Source organism: Drosophila hydei, unplaced genomic scaffold, assembly GCF_003285905.1.
Source record: "Drosophila hydei strain 15085-1641.00,03,60 unplaced genomic scaffold, DhydRS2 tig00008124-arrow-arrow-pilon, whole genome shotgun sequence".
In the NCBI taxonomy this organism is placed as follows: domain Eukaryota; kingdom Metazoa; phylum Arthropoda; class Insecta; order Diptera; family Drosophilidae; genus Drosophila; species Drosophila hydei.
In genome coordinates, this window is record NW_022045834.1 from 347835 (window position 1) to 369507 (window position 21673).

Sequence of the window (21673 nt, forward strand, 5' to 3'; positions counted from 1 at the left end):
ACATACTATACTATATATACTAAGCCCTTTGTTAACACATCGAAACAGCATCAATTCCAAGTGACGCAACCTTCATTAACACTAGACAGCAGAGCTGAAGTAAACAAGCAAACAAATTGCCTGACAAGGGGAAAATTTTGGTAAGTTTAAGTTCAATTTCATATATATTTATATATATATATCATATATAAATGAAAATATGTGTATTAAATAATTTGTATTTTAATATATTCTTATAAATTTTAATTACAATTTTGATAACATTTGCTTTTAGAAATTTTTATTATATATTGTATTATATATTATATATTATATATATTTTTTTATCCTTTTGTTTTTTTTTTCTTGCCTTTATTAAGATAGAGTTTTACTCTATTATAGAACTTAAAAACACTTGTGATATATGAACATTAACGTTGAGGTTTAAATATATAATACATTTGTACAGAGATTTTACGAGACTTTATTGAGTAGCATTGCGAATAGGAGTTGAAGCAATAAGAGGAGTCTTCATGCTCATTATTTTCGACATTTCGTCTTTTATTGTAGTGAGAGATTTAAGCCATATTTACAATTGAAAAACTATACTAGTAAAGAACTCAGACTGAGTTCTACATTTATAAATTTTCGATATATTTTTGCATTTTATTACATTTTTATTAAATGCTCATTCATGCCCAGTAACATTTGGAATTTATAAAAACTCTTTTTTTAATTATAAATTATTAAATATTTATCTTTTGATTAACCATAATTTATTCCGATAAATTGTATACAGATCTGTTTAATGTCGAATCATTGTTCGTATGAATGTATAAAAGTATGAAAATGCAAAAAGTGATCTATTATTTAATTATAAATAGAACTCGCTTTCATATACCCGGCAGATGAGCAATAGACTTATGACTCAATCGTGCTTATGCTTATTGCTGCCAAAAGCTTCATTTGCATTGGTATTCATAGAGCTTGTCTGTGGTCCCGGCGAAATAGAAATCACACTCGGTGGTGTCCTATGTGGTAGTCCCATGCAGGTTGGACAATTGCTCTGGTGTTTAGATGCAGCTGCCGTTCCATAAAATTGGTATAAGCACATCAAGCGATGGGCAACACACAGGAGGGGAATTAGCAGTGTGCCAAATATGACTAAGCCCAACCAGTAGCCGTTCTACAATCAGATCTAATTGCTGGAGGAGGCATCAAAAAAGGTATACATTTTTACTCACAACTGAATTGACCAAATGATCGCAGATTTTATTGACATTCTGTTCGTGCATGCGTGCCAGATGTTCACAGGGGCCAATTCGATCGAAACTCACATTGATAACCATATCGAAGTAATGGGAAATTTCGTTGTCAATATAGTTGGTATAATTATCGACAATGTTGCGTAAGTAATCGGTGCCAACAACTTCTATAAATTCCTGTGCATTGGCCAGCTTTGTTATTAATGTGAGAATGGAGTTATTGAAATTGTTATTCTCATATGTTATCAGATTGTCAATAGTCTCGACGTTGATTTGAATCTGACTCCTCGTTTGCTCTATGGATTTCTGCATCGGAAAATACTCATTCAAGTCAGTGGCCATTCTGAGTACGTTCGCATATGCCACTTCTAATCTATCTTCGACGTATTTACCATGATCTTGAGAAAAAAATTCTGCAGCCCAATTCCTCAATTCGCTTATAAAATCAGGCACGTCCAGTTCCGTTACCTCCGGGCACAGAACATCCATGTATAAGCTACTATGGTAATGTGATAAGAAGTTCTCCCGTATCTTGAACATACGATTAAACTCTTCTGGCGGCATAAATGTCACCATTTCGAAATGGACATCTAATTTACCAAATTGTATGAACGAACTCTCCTCCAAGTTTAACTTAATCTCCCTCAATTTCTCCATGTCGTACAAATTGCTTTCGCGCAGCATATCAAATATTGACTGATCTCCACGGCATGTTAGGATTGGATTCGCAAATGCATTCGCTCGATGGAGCGTTCTGTTCTTGACTGCATCCGATTTCTCTAGAACATTTTCCAGCAATGAATACAGTGTGTTTCGACCTTTATCATCGTGCAAAATGCACGCTGGATATATGACCAGGCCAAGCGTAAAGTAGAACAAGCCCATTATCATTATCATGGACAGGACGGCAAACATTAAGACAATCGCTCTGTAAAGAGTCAGCTTATAGGATATTAGAGAGAGACACAATGGAGTTCAGGACTAACATCAGCATACAGCTCGATCCAGAGTTATCTTTCCGTAGACAAAGTCCAGCTATAAGAGCATAGGTCAATATGAGCACAATCTAAAATATATAGGTTTTTACTCATGTTATAGGTTTTTAAATGAATGGTTACATGATTTTATTGAAGCATTTGAAGCACTTTCATATGTTACTATTTGAGAACATATATTTGATATCTCAATATTAGTATATACAAAAACTCAAAATAGTACTACTTGAACTGGGTCAAATTTATGATCAGAGTCTGAGAATTCATTACAGAATAGTCAAAATATTGATTTTTATCAATAAAAGGCAACTGCATGAACTAGCAAAAAAAATATTATGAACATGTACTGCATATGGTATAGAAAAATATGAGAGCGTCTAGTCCAGATGGATGGTAACACAAAAGGATAGAGGACTTATTTATATTTAGCTTTCGATAGCTTTCTATTGATTTAGCATATAATCAGCTTTATATAAGCTGAGCTTACTTTCGGCTTAGTTTTCAACAGCTTTCTATAGAGCAGAGCTTTCTATATTCTTTACGTGTTACTACTTAGCTTTGTATAGACTTCGCTTTTTTTTAATATCAGTTTTCTATAAATTGAGCTTTCTGCAGACTCAGCTTCCTGCAGAGTTAGAGCTTTCTGTAGCCGTAGCTTTCTGTAGATTTCAATATTTTTAGCTTTTATAGCATAAGCTTCGCTTTCTACATACTCAGCTTTCTTAAGGTTCAGCTTCCTGCAGTCTCAGAGCTTTCTATAGGCTCAGCTTTCTACAGAATTCCTTTTCTACACAGCAATCTTTATCGTATATATAATATATGAATATAAATAAATTATTTATCTATTGATGCAAAGGTCTAGAATATTAAATTGAAATAAAATGTTTATAATAACTAAAGAAGCAAATCTTAGCTATACACCGAGTGTACTCTAATTTTATATTTTTCATATTTACATATTTTTCGAGCTCACTCACCAACAGCATGATGAGCAACAGTGTGACACTGGCATACCAGCGACTACGTCCATAGTTATCGTAGAACTCTTCAAAGCTTTTGGTCGAATGCATTTTGTTCAGATATATATCGCTTATAGCCCCGTAAGTTACATTGCATATCTCGTAGCTCTCAGCCTTTAGCGTGTCGGCCATTATGCTGATGCGACGTAGCATGGGCGGTATCATTGGATCGAGAGCATGTTTGAATTTCTCTTTTTCCTCCAATAAGCGCCTCATCCATGTCTTTGGCAGCTTAAAGTAGTCCTTATAAATAATATTCTCAATATCCTCAATAAACGCGCTTGTATTCGGCAGCTGAGAAAAGAGATAAAGAAGCTATTTAGAGTTTGTTCTTGCTTTGAGTGCAGATTGAAGACCTCTACTTTATCGAAGTGAAGGCAACTTGAGGTGTCCATAAATAAAAGGTTATTCTTCGTAATAACCTGATTGCACGGAAGGAAATCGCACCAGACCGTGAGAACATAAAGGAGATCACGCTTAGCCCCACGCAAACCTAACGAAAGAATTAGTTTGATTTCAATTATTTGATATTTGAGATATTCGATTTACTGTCTCTGTATTGGCTGCCAACGAAAACCAAATAGGCCTGCATTTCCTTCACCTGTTTCATCAATTCTAATGCCTGGGGCATATTGTCGAAGATGTCCTCCAATACCTCTATCAGAAATAGACCAGCCTCTGTAGTCAGATCCTTCAACGCCATGTCAGCAATGGCTGTGGGAAAAGTGACTCCGGCATTATTTGACCAATCGAATGAAGCAAAACCGATCAAAATGCTAACCGAACAGCTGACTAGTCACAACCGTTTCCAACTCCCCAAAGTTATTCACGAGCAAATGACGTACATTATTGCAGATGTCCTCCAGCAAGGCGCAGTTGTCCTTGCTGTTGCGCATTATTGTTTCGCTGCTATCTCGCAGTGCATTGTTGATTAGCCTATCGTTCAGAAAGGCAACGACCAAGCCAAACCTAAATTGAAGCTCCAATTATATATATATCTATTCCATCCTGTGCTGCACTTACAGAATTCCCAGTATTAGTGGTATTAGCAGTAAACTAAGTAAAATACGCTTGGTAGCAGTCGATCTACTTTGACAAGGTGGACAAATGCTGCGGCAACGGAAGCAACAGAAACAAAAATAACATACCCTGTGGGAAATTATGTAGAAATTGTCATATGAAAATATTATTAATGTTGTATGGATGATAAATGTTGTTATCTCATTGTATTTCGTCTGGCAATCCGCTTTTTTTTATTTATTTAATATTAATAATATTAATATTAATAATATTATTTATTTATTTAATATAGGAGCGCTTATATATATTTATTCTCAGAGAAGCTTTTGATCTTCAGATGAAAACAGAATGAAAATTAATGGAGAGCACGATTGATCAAGGAAGATTTTCTTTCTAAAATAAACGTCAGATTTTCCGTGTCAATTATTCCTATAATCAACCTTATGAAAGACTCTCTATAACATATAGAATTTAATAACTCTTATTACGATATACATTAAATATTGTAAAAATTTAAGTAGACTGTTAAACAGAGCTGAAGAATACGTTTCATAAGAAAAGCTTAGCAGTAATAGTAAGGGAAACAGATATAATAAATATATATATATATATATATCAGGACTATAGTAAAATAAGTCAACTATAGTAAACTATAGTCAACTAAAGTTAAGTAGTGAGCTGTAATATACTAAAGTCGACTGCATTCACTGTTCAAAAAAAGACCACATATAAATAGATCATATAATAGATGAGCTGAGTATCAATAGATTATGCTTTCTTACTTACGCAATAAACGGAACGACTATTATGACAGTTAGCAAGAACAAGACCCAGACGAGTACGACAGTTTTACGGGCAATCAGAGCTTGCCAGACATTTGCCCATACCTTGGGACCCACGGCAAATGCAGTCGTGTTATCAATAGCAATAACATAACCTACAATTAAAAGTAATTAATAAATAATAGCATGATAAATGATACATGTATAAGGTAAAGTATTTACCTTCCGGTGCATCCTCATCTGGTGCATAGTAACTCTCAAATAGAGTGCGTGTAAATTTGTGTATAAAATCCATGCCCAATTTCGAATAGGTGGGCTCTAGGGAATAGTTTAAATGCGATTTGTACTCAGTATACGTGACGGATACAAATTCATCAATCGTAAATTCGCTGACTTGATTAGTATCATTTGCATTTCCAGTACTAGTTTCATTGTACAGCGATTCGTCCATGTTTCAAATATCACAAAATAAGCAAAACATTCGAGTCTTTGTTGCTTGGCTTGATCAATGGTTCAACAACACTGGCAAGTTGCATTTCTATAACAGTAAACACCTATATGCACATAAATATATCTAACTTACCATTAAATATTAAAAGGTTTACATTTCATATAATGCAATTCATGTCAAGTCTCATATAAAAAGCCATCCACTCTCTCTTCGTGCGTAAGCAAATAAAGATAAAAATTAAAAAAAAAACTATCGAAAACGTGTGTATTGTGTTTATGCAGAATAACAATGAAAGACAATAACAGTTAAATCAGAGATATTTTTTTCATTGAAAGTATTTGATATAGTAGGCAGTAGATGAAAGAAATATTATATAGGGTGGTCAATGAATATTGAATTCAGTATAGGTTCAGGGTATAATTGGCCTGCAGCTGCTGCTAGAGCGTTTGTGTCGGGAGAGCCCGACTAGAAGGCACCTGAACCCTGCGCAGCGGTGTTTAGGAAACGAAATAAAACTATCGATTTTTATCGATATATAGAAGCTAGCTATATGTAAGCTAGTGCTGAGTATGGTATACATGGCAAATGAAATTGGGTCAGCCTGATCATCGTCTTCATCCTGATCAAGAATATTAATTCTTTATGGAATCTGGCCAGCCTCTTTCTGAGTGTTACATAAATTGAAAAAATTAAGAGACCGAAAAAACAAACATATAGAAATAAATATATACATTTCAAAATAAAATATATTAAATAAAATTATAACTATTAAAGCTAAGTTCAGTATATGAATAAAAAACTCTTTTCAGCGGTGACCGACTAGGAGATACCCTGAACCAAGTCTATAGCTTGTATCGAGGATAAAAAAAGACATACAGATTCGAACTATTATCCTCATGGATTTGAACACCAATATTCCTGTAGATCTTCAGTTGCGTTTAGTTTTATACAATTTTTCAGTTAAAATCGTCGCCTTACGGGAGCAGAATCAGCTGATCTACAGTTGGTTAAATTAAATAGTTCACCATTTGGAGCTTCTCAAATATATAAATATTGTTTTTTTCAATACATTTAAAAGCTTTGAAACCGAAAGCAAGCATTATGTAGTCGGCCACTACCGACGGCAAGATTCTTCCTTCTGTTTGCACAGCTAACTGGTCTTATTTACTTATATGATATGACTTAAAATCCAATGATAAAAAGACCCCAGCGAAATGCTGTAAAATATTCAAAACCATTTGTTAAACACACGACAAAAAAAAACATTGACAATGAAAAAACATTGTTCAAAATTGATGGCATCGAACAGAACGAAATTCACAGTACAAACTCGGAAAGGCCACTCAAAACCAAGTAAAATCTCCGGAATAATAAATATATATATTTCGAATTGTAGGGAAACTCTGTCGACGCCAGTCAATATATAGAAAAGGGAGCATTATGCCATCCACCATGGACCATGTGCAGCAGCTGACCGGCAGCCAGCTGGATGTCCTGTGCCAGAACTACAATGTAGCAGGGCATCATCCACTACATCGTCGACATTTGGAACGGCGTCTACATGTTGCCATCGTTACTGAGCGTGCCAAGTTGAGGGCGCACCACCTGTGGTACAAGTTCAATGAGGATCAACAGGCGTACTTCGACAATAGCTTTACACAGAATGAGCAACATGGGCAACGTGATGCCTCCTACAATATGTTTTTCTCGGATTATCGAACGGTGCGGGTAGATCCACGGCATCGTGGCGGCGATGAGCAGTTTGAGATTGATCAGGCGGTGGACGAGATCGAGGACGAGTACGTTTACGATTACGAGGACCCGGATGACTTGGAGGACGATGGTGAGCGAACCGCAGATGAAGGAGAAGATTTTGAACAGCAGCAGGAGCGGCAGTATCAGCAGTATCAGCAGTTCGAGTATGGACGTCAACAGGCGTTTAATAGAAACAATGCAATGCAACAGCAGCAGCAGCTGCTGCAGACATACCAACACCAGCAACAGCAGCAGCAGCAGCAGTACCAACAGCAGCAGCAGCAGCAGCAGCAGTACCCACAGCAGCAGCAGCAGCAGCAGCAGTACCAACAGCAGCAGCAGCAGCAGCAACAGCTCGATTGTGCACGTCCGCAGATAGTCAACGAGAGCAACATGCAGCCCCAGAAGAGCAAACCGAACACGTCTAACCAATATAATTATCAGCCGCAGATATCGAGATATTCCCAGCAAAATTTGCGGCAACAGATACATCCGCAACCAGAGCCACAGTCATTGTTGAAGCTAATGCCAGAGCAGCGCGTCTCCAATATTGCCTTCGCACCGAAACCGAGTTCCCCTACATCGAGTGATGGTTATTTTACTGATTCGAGCTCTAGCCATTTGACGGGTACGGAATATCTAACCGTGAGCAGCGGCAGCACGGATTATGAGTCATCGATTGGCCTTCCGGCAGATCAGGAGCATCAATTGCAAGATGCGGAACGTTTCATCAAAGCTCGAGAGCCCAAGGCTAGTTCGCCTGTATACATGGAGCTGGAGGCGGATGTCTCATCGGAGCGAGAGCTATGCACAGTTAACTACTTGAACAAAGATCAAGTCTTGGCCTTGCATAACGAGCGTGAACAAACTGATGACCAGCTGATGATGAAGCTCATGAACCGCGCACAATTGCTGAAGGATATAAATACCATTGGCGATAGACGAATCCTCGGCAGACACGCTCCTCGGCATCGCCGTCCTCGGCTCTGGCGCTTCATACTAGCTCTGCTGTCCAGCACTGCTCGCAAGGTCGCTTCTCACAAGGTGCAATACACGATCATCTGCTGCGCCGTTGTCGCCGTCAGCTATGCAAGCATCAAACTAGTGAAATAAACTCCCCCCAAAAAAAAAGAACTTTTTGGATATACTCCACTTTGTAGTATATTATTATGAGCCTCCCAATCTGTACGGGAAAGATAGCTTTCATCTTGGCTGTGTGATCAAGCTGCAGCATACTAGATCTCTTCACTCACAGCTAGCACCTATTAGCGTGGCTTTATCTACAGAAATCAATTGATAATGATGATATATATTCTTTTACACCATATTAATAATGCTGCTTTAGTTGAGAGTGTTCGACTGAAAGATACTCATTCCTTTTATATTTGTACGGTGTTTTTTAGAGCTTCATAACTTTGAGCTTGCAGAACTTCTTTATTTTCAAATATATATATCAGTTGATAGTTGTGTTTTGTTGAATTTCAAATGACATTTATTATAGATGGACTTATAAAACTGCATCGCCTGCAAATTGAAATTTTATTCAAAATAATTCGGAGAGAAGCTAATCCACAAACACTACATATATCCACACAAAATTACTAATAGTAATTATAGTAATTATAGTCTAAATCGGGTTTTGTACCAGTTTGACTATTTTACGCTATTATTTTGCTGTATTTCAGAATATCAATTTCTAGTTGCTTCTCTTTATCCATTAACGTTCAGAGCGACCCTCCACGAATGGCTTACTAAGCCATCTCACTCTCACTCACCAACAGCCGGAACTATGTACAACAGCAGCTATGTTTGTCTCTCTCGCTCACTGAGTGAGAGCTTGAGAATTGAGAAGTAAACTCACTCAGATAATACATTCCACACGCGCTCAGCCTCTCACTAATACTACAGCAAAAGTGAATTGCAATGCTAAGAAAACAAACTGCTAACAATTTTATATTAGCAATACGATATTTATTTTATTTGTATATGTACTAAAACTTATATAAATTAAACTGTGGCGTAACGAACTTGGAAATGCATTTTGAAAATTAAATTTGCAATGTTTGTTAGCTGTTTGAATGACATTTGAGTTGGTTGTGTTGGCATCACTCATGCTCCACGTGCTCGCAGCGCTTGTCATTTTCAAGTCTAACACGGAAATGAAACTTTAATTATATTTATGGTAAACGTCCGTAGCAGATGGCAGACGCTGCTTGAGGGCGCCCTGTCTGTCTCTGTCTCTACCCCTCTCTCTCCACTCCCACTGTGTTAAGGCAATCTTATGAGCGCTCTTAATGCGGGATTGCATAAAAATGAGCCATTGCAGCTGCATTCCATTCATGATCCACCTTGTTTGCTCCAGCCATGTTGCTCAAATATTTAATGACTTTTGGCAATTTCCCCCAAGTTGTACCTCGATTACTCGATTACGTTTAGCTAAAAGCTGGCGTCGACTCATCCTCTTTCCTCTCGACTTCCGCTCGAAATTTCAGCTGCTGTTCAGATATTTTCATATATTTTGCGAATGCTTTCTCAAGTCTTGTTAATGCATAATTTAATGCCACATAAGATTTTGGTTTTCTTACTTACAAAAAGGTTCTTTATTTTCTTAGGCAGAGTTTACTTTAACTTGAATTTCTCTCAATTTGAATTGATTGCATTGTCTCTGCTGAAGGATCTGAGGCAATTGGCACAGCCCCGCTATTGGGCTATAAATAAAACTTTGGTCATAAAAAGGGAGTTATAAAATCGTCAGCTTAATTGGCAAAGTCCCAATGCTTTAAAAACCCTTCCTTAATACAGGCAGGCGGAACAACACAACTGACGGCTGCCAAATGTGCGGCGATATGGCAGGTTTTGAGTCGAAAGATACCCTGTAAATAGTATATACAAATCTTAAATTTAAATTTTCAATTGTTAGAAATATATAAAAAAATAAGTAAAAAATGTAAAAAAATTTGTTATTTTTATTATTTTATTAAAAAGAAATTTAAATATATTAATTAATTAATTAATTATATTAATTAATTTATAAATTCAGTTGTTTATAAATTTAACGAATGAGAATGTTAGAAAAATTTTATAATTTGTAGTTTTTATTTAACAAATAAAAATATTATTAAACTTAACATTTCTATGTGTTTGGGATATCTTGCAGGTAATCGGATTTTAAGTTTATTTTTACTTCTATAAAGCCAGTTCATGCATAACTTCAGTAGATATATAGCCATAATAAAGCCATAAAACGCTAAAAGCTAAAAATTAATTCTCATTTATTGCTTTGCACAGAGATACTCATTAAATGCATATACCCAGTTACAGGATCATCCAGGCTACACACATCGACAGGGTATGAAAATGGCATTTTAATTTTCAAATGAGCCCATTAAATGCCCGCAGGGCCCCCGCACTTATTTGGCCATAAATTCGGCGGCTTTCTTATTTCGTAATTGGAGCTCATAGATTTGTGCAAGTTTTGTGGTCGAATTTAATTTCATTTGTCGTCATTGAATATGAATTTTTTACTAAGGTTTTTTCTAGTTGCGAGCTGCGATTTGCTGTCGAGATGATTGTTACAAATGTTTCGCCCTTGGAGTACAGTGGAAAGTGTTTTTGGCTAATGTGACTCTTGGCTTAAATCGCTGTCGTTGCTCAGCGCTGGCTAATGGCTTGACTTGTTTTGGCATTGCCTTTATGGTTGGTTGGCGTTCGTTCGTAACGCTGATTGCCGTTTAGAATACTTTGAAGTTTCTATTTCTCCTCTGTGCTGGAAAGTGCCAGAGAGCATATTAGTTACGGACTCTCGAATATATTTAGAGATAATCAGCTATGACTGGTATAAGCTGTGGGGTTTGCCTTTTATTTATATTTAATTTCATTTTTATTATTTTGAATGTCTAGACTGCAGATGGAGGATTTTTACTAATGGATTTTTGCTATATTTTTTGCTTTGTCCGAATCGGAATTAATACTGCTAGAATTCCCTCTGGACAACGCCTCGTATGCGTTATATTAATCATTTGACTCTTACGAGTTTATTTGCGTCATTCAAAATAAACATGGAACCACTAAACCTTTTTTTTTTATTTACTTTCTATACTCGTTCACGAAGTGAAAGGAGCATATTGGCTGTGTGCAATGTTCATTTTACCGATCGTCTGCTCGCCCGTCTGTACGTCAGTCGTCGGGGCATAAACTCGTTGGCATCCTCCTCTCTTAAAGTGTTAAGATTTTTCTGAGGCAACCTTTAGGGGCGTGGCACTTCGGGAAATACAATAACTATCAAAGGCTTACGAGTTACAGCTAGAAAATGTGAGCTGCGAAGTGTTCAACTCTCTTTGCACCCTGAACGAGTATGCAGCAGTCACTAATGCCCGACTGCAATGTTTCAGCTTGTTTTTTCAATCTCGTCGACAAACAGACTGCAACTCGATACTGATTGATTAGATTTCACATGGAGTCCGTCTGGTCAATCCCTTTAGTGGCCCGCCCTACTGCTTGCCGCTGAGACTATAAACCGATGCTTGACTACTCACATGACTAGGGTCATATAAGCAAATTGAATAGTAAACACATATTCGCTTCTGGGACAAACACAACTTAATGAATTAGTGCTGTCAGAAGCTAGAGTCAACATTGCATAAAGTTTTGCATTCAGTTTTTTCTCAACCTCAATAATCTGTTCTTTAGAATTCAATTTTAGTAAAGTCGACTTCACACAGCATCAAAACTCTCTCTCATTTTTGAAATGTCTAAATCAAATTTTTTATGCCTCTTAGCTATTGGCTCTTTAATGAACGTAAGCTCCAGTCTTGATCATCTGAAACTTTCATAGCTTTCCTATTTAATTTTGATTAGTTACTATATATGGACCATGTAAATACTACTTCAATGCCAGAGCGATTTCCTTAAGTCGGAGCTAACTTCCAATCGAAGGAAGGGAAAGGGCGAAGAAAGACAATCAAAGCGGTCAACATTTATTATCAATATACGACGTATAAGTATAAATTTTAACTTTTACTTCCATGGACATTGTAGTCAGACAGAAATGACAGAGTACTGCCAAAAAATCATAAGAAAATCATGAATATCTTTTAAAATCAACTAATGGAATAGCTAATAACTCTCTAAGACTATCAAATGGGTTGAAAAAATGTCTGAAAAAATATCTAAAAGCTAATTGGGACACATCTGAAATCATGCACAAAAGATTTCCGAATCTGTTAACCAAGAGCAATGAGCTTAAAGAAATTACTTTACTACTTGATCAAGATTAATTGATATTTAAGAATACATTAAAGAAGTAGTACCCAAAGAATTTATTTCATTTTTCTGATTAAACTGAATTCTGAATTAATAGGATTATATCAAATATTTTTAAATAGGCGGAAGATAATTGTACTTATAATACGTATATATATGTAGATACATTAACAGTTTACTGTTAACTAACAGAGTGGAACGTAAGTTCACTGTTAATTAAAAGTGCAAGTAAATTGAGTGATGTTAAATCAACTGCTCAAGTAAGAGCTGAAGAGAATGATAAATAAATACAATATCATAGCGTTGGGTTAACATCAGCTGCAGCTTTTAAGTCTACTACTCAAGCTGTTGTTAAATCTGTTGTTCAATAGCTGTTCTGCTGCTGTACATGTAATGGACAGCTATAAGAAAGGAAGGATTTGAACATATAGGTTCACCAGGACTATACTAACCAAAGATACGTTTATGTATGTAAATTTGTGTATTTAGCAACGACCGTATATATCTTATTAGATTTGCTTATGTACACATGTATGCTGTAATATGATATTATGGACTTCAGCAGTGTATAGATAGCTGAGCACGCAGACATACATATGCATTTCCTTGTTCTAAACGTAAATGTGGAATGAGTAATTTAAAAAGAGTCCACATTTTGGATTGAAACTGAATTGAGCGCTCTCCTATTTTTACTGCTTATTAGTTTTGCATAGGTATGTAATAATACGATTGCTTCGACTGCAGTTAGGTAAAGAGAGCTAAGCGCGCACACATATATAAGTAATTCTTTGTTCTGTGCGTATATGCCAAGTAAATAATTTTAGATAGGTCCCACAGATTGGATCGTAGCAGAGTGAGCGCCTTTGTGGACAGTTTTGAGTTTTGCTTTCGTACACACGTATGTATGTAATGAAAGCTAAGCACGCATACAAAAATGAACAATTCCATGCGCTGAGCGTAAATGGCGACTGAGTACTTTTACACTTGGTTTACAGAGTGGATCGTTACAGAGTAAAGTTAAGCGCAATTTTGGATAATGTATTGAGCGTATTCCTAGTCTCTCATTTCAGCAACGGCAGATAATGAGACCGTGTGAGCTGTTTTTATATTAGAGCAAGTTATGAGCTTGGCATTCAGTTGTTCGCGAACTTTTGCTTTGATCGCAGGTTATTTATTTAGAGACTAGTGCTCATTTTTTACATTATTTCTTTGTTTTATTTTTAATATGCGTCTGGATTCTGTGTGTATCGTCGATTGGTTTAAAACAAAAATATGTATGGCAGGTTATATTCCGTATACTGGGGAGTACCAGAGTCTTATCTCAGATAATAGCACTACGGCAGACCCGAGAAATGCTACAAGCCAATGCATAATCTGGAAATCAAGCCAAGTCTAGGTTTCACTACACAAGCTCTTCTTAGATCTTATAACTTCTTAGCTTCTATATAATTAACCTATTCATATGTTTTTCACATATGAGCTTTTTCCTCACCTCATCAGTCAATTAGTAATTTGATCAAAGTCAAATTTGCAAATATTTATTTTGATTTACCCCACGCATAACCCAATCAAAATATTTGCTGAAATATTTTGGTTTTGGGTTTCCCTATTAACAATGTGTTCGCCTTTGTACCTGTCGGCTGACAAATAGTGCTCACATCTTTGTTTACTCAAGCATCGAGTGACATCGACACTTTGACATCGAACCCATTAATTACACTGTCAATAGACAGCAATTGCCATGGCAATGCAATTTATGAGCTCAAATCCACTGTGAATTGTTGGAGTGTAATCAACTGAACTTTAACATCGAATTGAATTTGATTTTCTGATATAATTTTTAGTCAATTTAACATCGAGGGACAGTAGAACTACAGGAGACAATTGATATCTCTTTTGCAAAAGAAAAAGTGGAATATCAGCTGTGTTCCGAGTATTTTTACTAACTAGTAGAGTACGACGAGCTGCGTCAATTTAGTCTGTCTGTCCGTCCCTTCGTCTAGTCGCGTATTCTCGTCTACACTTCGATAACTTACACCCCATTTCCTTACTATAGATAAAAATAGATTACTTGATTACGGTTTTAAGCCTAGCTTGAATGCTTTAAATGCTGCAGACTTCAGGTGTAGTGTGTAGCTTCCTACCAAACGAATGAACAAAACTAACAAATGACATTGAATGCTTGGGTAAAATCAAACATTTTTTTTCAGCTATTTTTGTAGTAAGAAATCAGCGTATTTAGGAAATTTAGTTACAATTTAGTTACATTTGTATTTGCCTCCATATCTGCCCACATGTTGAGGGCTATCAAAAAGCCAAAAGACCAAGCCTCAATAAATGGCGCGAGCGTATACAAAATCCTGTAGAGAGCTGATATAAACCGTTATCCTCTGGTGCATACATTAAAGTATCAATGGCTTACAGAAACATGAGCACACGCATACACACACATAATATATATATATATATATATATATATATATATATATATATATATATATATATATATATATATATATATATATATATATTTATATATATATATATGCATAGCTTACTTATTTGACCCGGGACACATGTTCAAATTGAAAACCAATGCGCCGCGTATTTACGAGCTTAGCAAGTGAATCCGCCGGAAACGTATGTTCAGCCACAATTTAAAAGTCGCTGTCAAACTGTACGCGCTGGGTGGCAAAGTCGTTTGTAAATATTTGAGCAGCATAAATGGATAACTTTTGCATAAATAATGAGTACACATGAGTGCACATCTGACTAGCTAGAGATTTTCCTTGTTGCTGTGATATATATATATATATATATATATATATATATATATAGTAATATATATAAAAATATTGTTCTATATACTCTGATAGACTTTATTTTGGATATTCACAAATGAGTTATGAATAATATTTTTCAAATTATTTGCTCTTGCTTAACGCATGTAAGATAAATTATAAAAAAATTGGCAAAGCTTTTAAAATTTTCTAATAAGTGCATGTTATCGATAACGTTAACAGCTGCTTAAATATAGTAATAATAAATAAAAACATTTTGTATATATATTTAACACATATTGTCCAACTTGAGTCAACTTTTCCAATAACTTACACACTTTGCTAACATTATAAAGAATCAATTATTGTTTTGAGCAGCTTAAGCAATGAAATGCCATTAAATTGCGTATACGCAGCGTGTGTCATTATTGCCGGCAAATGGATTTGGGGCATTAAGATGTTTTTGCAGTCGAGGCAGAGCCACAAATTGATAAATATCACAAAAATGTATGGGTGGGAGGGAGACGGCGATAGATGGAGCAAGTGTGTGAGAGAGAGGAGGAGAGTGGAGCGTGTCGTGTGGCTTTTGTGGTGCTGTGCCTAGTGTTTGCGGTTTAATTTCTGGGGATTGGACCTAATACTGTAAGTAGCACACAAAAATCTAGGCGTATGTGTGTGAGTGTGCGCCTGAGTGTGTGTAAATGTGTATTATCTAACAATTGATATAAATTACGATTGCAATTGAATTGAATAACAAAAGCTATGCCATCTCAAATCTTACATGCAGCACTTTGCAGATATTTTTTGACATTTTCAATATGTTTGTTTTGAAATCGTTGGGAAGGAGATTCAGTTAAGTGGAAAGATAATATATGGAAAGCAGTATGTGTGAGTATATGCATTAAGGAGCTTGCTGAGCTGATCTTAACTTAAATATATCTGGAATAAAAGTCCAATTAGAGTATATAAAGCTCTGATTGTAATATACATATTCTCCAAATACTTACCTATCTCAAAAATATAACTGTAAATAGAATCGTATCTTAAAGGTATTTCGTTATGTTAACTAACAGAGTGTAATGTAAGATCACTGTACATGTTAATTGAGTGATGTTAAGACAAATGCTCAAGAGCACGATTAGAAAATATTCTCTTAACAGGGACTCAAGAGAATAATAAATATATCCAGTGTCGTAGCGGTGGTTTAAGAGAAGCTGCAGCTTTTAAATCTTCTACTCAAGCTGCAGTTAAATCTGTTGCCCAGCAACTGTTCAGTTGCTGTACATAAAAGGGCTGTAAGAAAGGTGAATTTTGCAATTTACATATTGTTGTCGTCTAATTGCCAGCTAATTAATATGCTGCCTTTAGGCATGGGATGTCAGCTGTAGCTGCAACTGCAACTGCAACTGCAACTTGTCGGTGGCTGTTATTAAATATGTTGCATATATTTGTCTACTGAATCTACCAGCGCTTGGGGCAAATTGTAAAGTTTTCAGCTGTGGAAAGGCAGCAGCAGCGAACTCTAGACATTGCAGTTCGATTTGTTTAATGCATTGAGCAGGGGTAGAATTTAAAGAGTATTTCGTACTTCTTTGTGCGCTGCAATAAACATTTCCTAGGCAATATTTTTATAGATGAATGAGTAATAAACAAATTTTATTTAACTAAGACTTTCTAGGGAAGCTCCCGATATACACACCGTTTCTTCCAATGGCGTGAATAAACTCAGCTCGAAATAACAGAAGTTAGATAACAGAGAACTGTGAAGAAGTTAAAGAAAAATGTTAATTCGAAATTATCAATAGGAATATCAATGAAAGTTAATAAATAGTGAATGTTCAATTTCAATTTCAATTTCAATTTCTTATTATTTATTGAGCTCGAGAAATGCTTTCATTGAATGTGGCAATGGTCCGAAATCCCAGGAGCACATGATGTCAATTAATATCAAATATGTCACATCAATTTGCGCCAGCCCAAAAGGGGCAAATGTTTTGGCAGGTTGACCAGAGTTTAGCCACAACGACAACTATCGCCATTTAATGCCTTTTTTATGAGCCCAGGCGGCGTATACGTAATCAGTGATACAATACACACATACTGAAAAAGAGACAGAGATAGGGAGAGAGAGTGCCAGAAGTTCAGTTTACCAAAACTCGATTCAGTTAGGAAGCGATACACATAAACCACAGACAGAATCCACCTCACGTGCCGCCCCATCGATTCAATCAGACATCGCGTCCATGGGGGCGCTCAGTATGTGTGTGTGAGCTCGTCTTGGATTGGGGCGTTGATGTGTCTATTTAATATGCAGTGCCAAACACAAATTAAAACTCGGCTCCATACACACACACTCACATACATACACGCACACGCACACGCACACTAACACGTAATAACAACGTGACAACAACTAACTGTTATTGTGTTTGTGTTTTCTGTTATTAGATTTCCCGTTCCTGACAAACTTCACTTGACGCCAGTGGCAGAAGCTCAAACTGTGCATGTATGTGAGCCAGCATATATATGTGCATGTGTGTGTGTCTTCTTCCCTTTACAACTGTCATTAGATAGCAAATGTGTGGAATATTAAAACCGCAACGAAGTGGCAGCGCTTTAAGCCGAAGCTTTGTCGAAGTTTTACCTTCTAACTGGAACAACCTAAGTTGCTCAATTTTAATGTAGCTGCATTTGCATACATTTGCAACATACATACAGTACAGTACAGTATCAAAAAGAGTCTTTTAGTGTAAAGTAAAAAAAAAACAGAATTGTCACTCAACTAAAATAAGTTCCACTCTCTTATTATCTGCGTTACTCACACACAATGAGTGACTTTTAAGGCAGCTTCATTTGCATATATACATACATACATGCGGCCACGATCATATACTTATAAGACAAATATTAATAAAAGAATAAAAAATAAAATACGTATTAACTGTGATGAAAGCGAAAGTTCATAAACAAATATAGCTAAAATACTCATTTTGCATAATGCAAAAAGAACAGAAAGTCACTCAACTAAGTTCCACTCTCTTACTATCTACGTTAACGGTCGCCGAAATAAGTGATTGAGAATGCTTGTGTGTGTGCGTGTGTGTTAGTGTATAGCCCTTTATATTAGGAAAGTGCTCAAATCAGATTCCACTAAGGTGCTCAACTCTTTCATGATCCCAACTAAGCCTTTCACATTCTGTGCGCCCAACTATGGATTCTGTTCCGTACGCAGAGCGAGGAATTCACGTGTGTATCTGTGTATGCTCAACTTGCAGGCTTACTCTGTTGCAGCCCTCACATAACGTATATTTAGACATCCATATGTATCTTTATGTATGTTATGTATGTACATTCATTAATATACTCACCTATGTACATATATGCAGGTAGACATGCGCGCATATGCATTTCGATAGAATTTATTAAAAGATTAATGTTTAGATAACTGAAAAACGATTAACATATAAATATGTATGTATAATAACCACATATTATTTACATATGAATCATACAAAACAGAAATGTGATACGTTTCGCTTGAAATCAAAGTAAAAGCTCGCAAGCAACAATGCGAATTTGATACGCAAAGCCAGCATTTCTACTTATACAATTACAACTTAAAGCATTTAACTTAGATAATTCCAAAGCTTTCACACAGACAACTAAACTAACACAAACACTGCTAAGAGCGGGCGAGCAGCATTACCCCTACCGCAGGCAAGATTAACGGTAAATGCTCATTCGCAATAATTGCATGCTGCAATGCACACATTCACCTACGCCATTGATCCTTTAAAGCATGCTTGTGTGTGTGTTGGCTCTCAAATATTATAGAGGCGCTTAGTTTAGATTCCACAATGTCACTCAGCTGACCTCTCAGTGACGATACAAGCAATTGAGGAATTTAATTTGAGTGTTTTGTACTTAATTTTCAGAAGAACTTGTTCCTCCCACTTCAACTTGCTTGCTCCAAAATATGAATAAAATAAAATGCAAATTATCTAGCTGTACAAAGTAATTTAATTAAGCAACAAGAGTGTTTCAAGCCAATGCACCCCATTTATCTATTTTCAATAGGCTCTGATTTAAAAAACAATAATTTAATCAAACGCTATTCATGGATCAATTGGCTTGTAAGTAAATAAGAGCCATTCAGTTAGACCTTTCAAGATGTCTAATAAGCCATACACAAGCTATACCAAAAAGGGTGTATACACATAGATAACCATCAATTAGAGCGAGAGAGTAGACAACCCAATAAGCTCGAGTGCCAAGCTGAAATCATTTTCAATTTCGTTTATGAAAAATAAGAAAAGGAAAAGGAAAATAATTCCTTCAATTGATTTTCATATTTTTTCATTCATTTCATTTCATTTCTTGTTCATTTCTTGTTCATTGTTGTTGTTGTTGTTTTTATTGCTTGCCTGCCACTTGGGCCGACTTTCAATTTGAAACATGAAACACCACATCAAATTGCGATCCGAGCACTAAAGCCACCAAAGCCTCTCGTAGGTGTATGTAAACACACATACATATGTGTGTTAGTGTGTGCGTGAGGCCTGTTAGTAAATTGGCCACTCGAAATAGTTGCGCCTATGCCTAGTTATACACACACACACCGACACGCGCACACACGTACGCACATAACGGCTGTTATTTATAGGCGCTGGGCGTGGCTGGCCTATCATCTAATAGCTAGGGAATGTGTGCATATGTGTATGTATGTATGTGTGTGCATGCGTGAGCAAGTGCCTTTCCTCTGCTGCTGAAAGCTTTCGCCAACTTTTCGACTGGCATCAAAATCGACAACTAACATTTTGGCTCAGCAACAGCCTTTATTTCTCTTTACACAATTTCAAAAAAAATGAATAAGAAAAAACCTGCACCTACTGAGCGGGATGGTGATAATGCTGTTATGTATGTGTGTGTGTGTGTGTCTGTGCTTGTGTACTGCTGCTGACACCTGACAGCTTTGTTTAGCTCACGCATTTTCTTTGTGCCCTGAATTTGAAATTAGCTTCGCACACTCCATTTTTCACCGGGCACACGGCAAATCTTTTAAGTCCCTCCGATCGCCAACTTTTTCGAGCGTTAAACTTTTATTTATATTTTTTTTGTTTAGTCCCAATGGTTTTAAATATGTGTGCTTAATAAACTCAATAAAATATTTCATTATGCTTTTTTGCTGAATATAAAAATAAATAAAAAAACGAATTTATTGATGCTTTCCTTCAGGCACAAATTCGCAAGCTAAATAAAGCAGAAAGCTTTACACGCACACAGACACACCTGTTAAACATAATTTTTCTTTTATTTGTATTTGTAGGCTGCGCACTTCAACTGCCTGTCCAATTGAGTTTGCTTTTTCTTTAAGGCGCTTTCTTATACACTTACGAAGGTTATAAAAACTTTTTTACTAGAAATGGGACTTCAAGTAAATGAATGAAAATGTTTTTTTATTTATGTTAATATATCTATTAATAATAATTTATATATTGAAACATACTCATAAAAATACATTAACAAATATTTAAGAAACTTGCGCTTATGCATTAAAGTACCATTAAATAAAACAAATACATTTTAATGAATTTAATGATTTAATAATTTCAAAAATGCACTTATATTGTTACAGTTTTTGTGTAAGTAATTTTTATATATTTTATGAAAATTTCTCTTCTAAAATATTTTACTTCAGTTCAAAGCATTTTGTATGTTGGCTTATTTCTAAAATTTAATGTAATATTAATTAGCCTAAAATTACTTAAAGCTTAATATATATAATATATTAATACATTCAAAAAACCTTTAAAACATCTTAATTTATATTCATTTATATTATTTTAGGATAAATAAAGATCACAAAAGTGTATAGCTTTATTAGAAATTGTATTATTATTTTAAGCCTATGTTTCATGTGTTAAATTAAAGTATTATATTTATTTATAAATAAGTCTTTAGTATCTTTGCCTAACAGCTATCTACCCTCCCTAAGTGCATTGCCTATTCGTCTTCACTCATCCGGCACTTTATGCTACCTTTCGTTAATTAAATTTTTTATTTCATTAACAGTTGCTTTGCTGTTGCCTTTTGACTTTGCCCATGTCCGCCAAATGCCTTACATTTATTAATCATAAAGCCAGTCTCGTTGCTTGTTGTACACAGCGCTACAAGGTATTCTGAACGTTCTTTGCTAGAAGGGAAACTTCTTTCGGTTGCAATGTTCGACTACCTTTAGGCGCTTTTAATTTAATTATCTGTCTAATTTGAATTGTTGTGCCAGCTGAAAAGTTTAACGTTAGCATATGGCAATAACTCATTATCAATTATTAATTGGCTTGCAGTCATAAGTAGAATTTATTTAA

At 35.7% G+C, this 21673-nt stretch overlaps 1 protein-coding gene and 1 long non-coding RNA gene across 5 annotated transcripts; one reads left to right on the forward strand and one right to left on the reverse strand.

Moving 5' to 3' along the window:
- Positions 1-757: 757 nt before the first annotated feature.
- Positions 758-5809, reverse strand: LOC111600357 (prominin-like protein). 4 transcript variants are annotated; one of them, XM_023316430.2, is made up of 11 exons: positions 5666-5808; positions 5283-5614; positions 5065-5215; positions 4282-4407; positions 4040-4227; positions 3808-3972; positions 3621-3751; positions 3217-3552; positions 2231-2310; positions 1224-2172; positions 758-1165 (listed from the first exon to the last, which is right to left on the reverse strand). In XM_023316430.2, exons 2-11 carry the CDS (start codon positions 5509-5511, stop codon positions 908-910), a joined length of 2613 nt encoding a protein of 870 aa, XP_023172198.2. In that variant the 5' UTR covers positions 5512-5614; positions 5666-5808; the 3' UTR covers positions 758-907. The 4 variants fall into 4 exon arrangements, with proteins under 4 accessions (XP_023172198.2, XP_023172199.2, XP_023172197.2 ...); XM_023316431.2 differs by having other exon boundaries at positions 3681-3751; positions 5283-5582; positions 5644-5808; XM_023316429.2 differs by having other exon boundaries at positions 5283-5582; positions 5644-5808.
- Positions 5810-11952: 6143 nt separating this feature from the next.
- LOC115483401 lies at positions 11953-12341 on the forward strand. Its single transcript, XR_003944337.1, has 2 exons — positions 11953-12064; positions 12124-12341. It is a non-coding gene; the product is annotated as an uncharacterized LOC115483401 (long non-coding RNA).
- The last annotated feature ends 9332 nt before the right edge of the window (positions 12342-21673 follow it).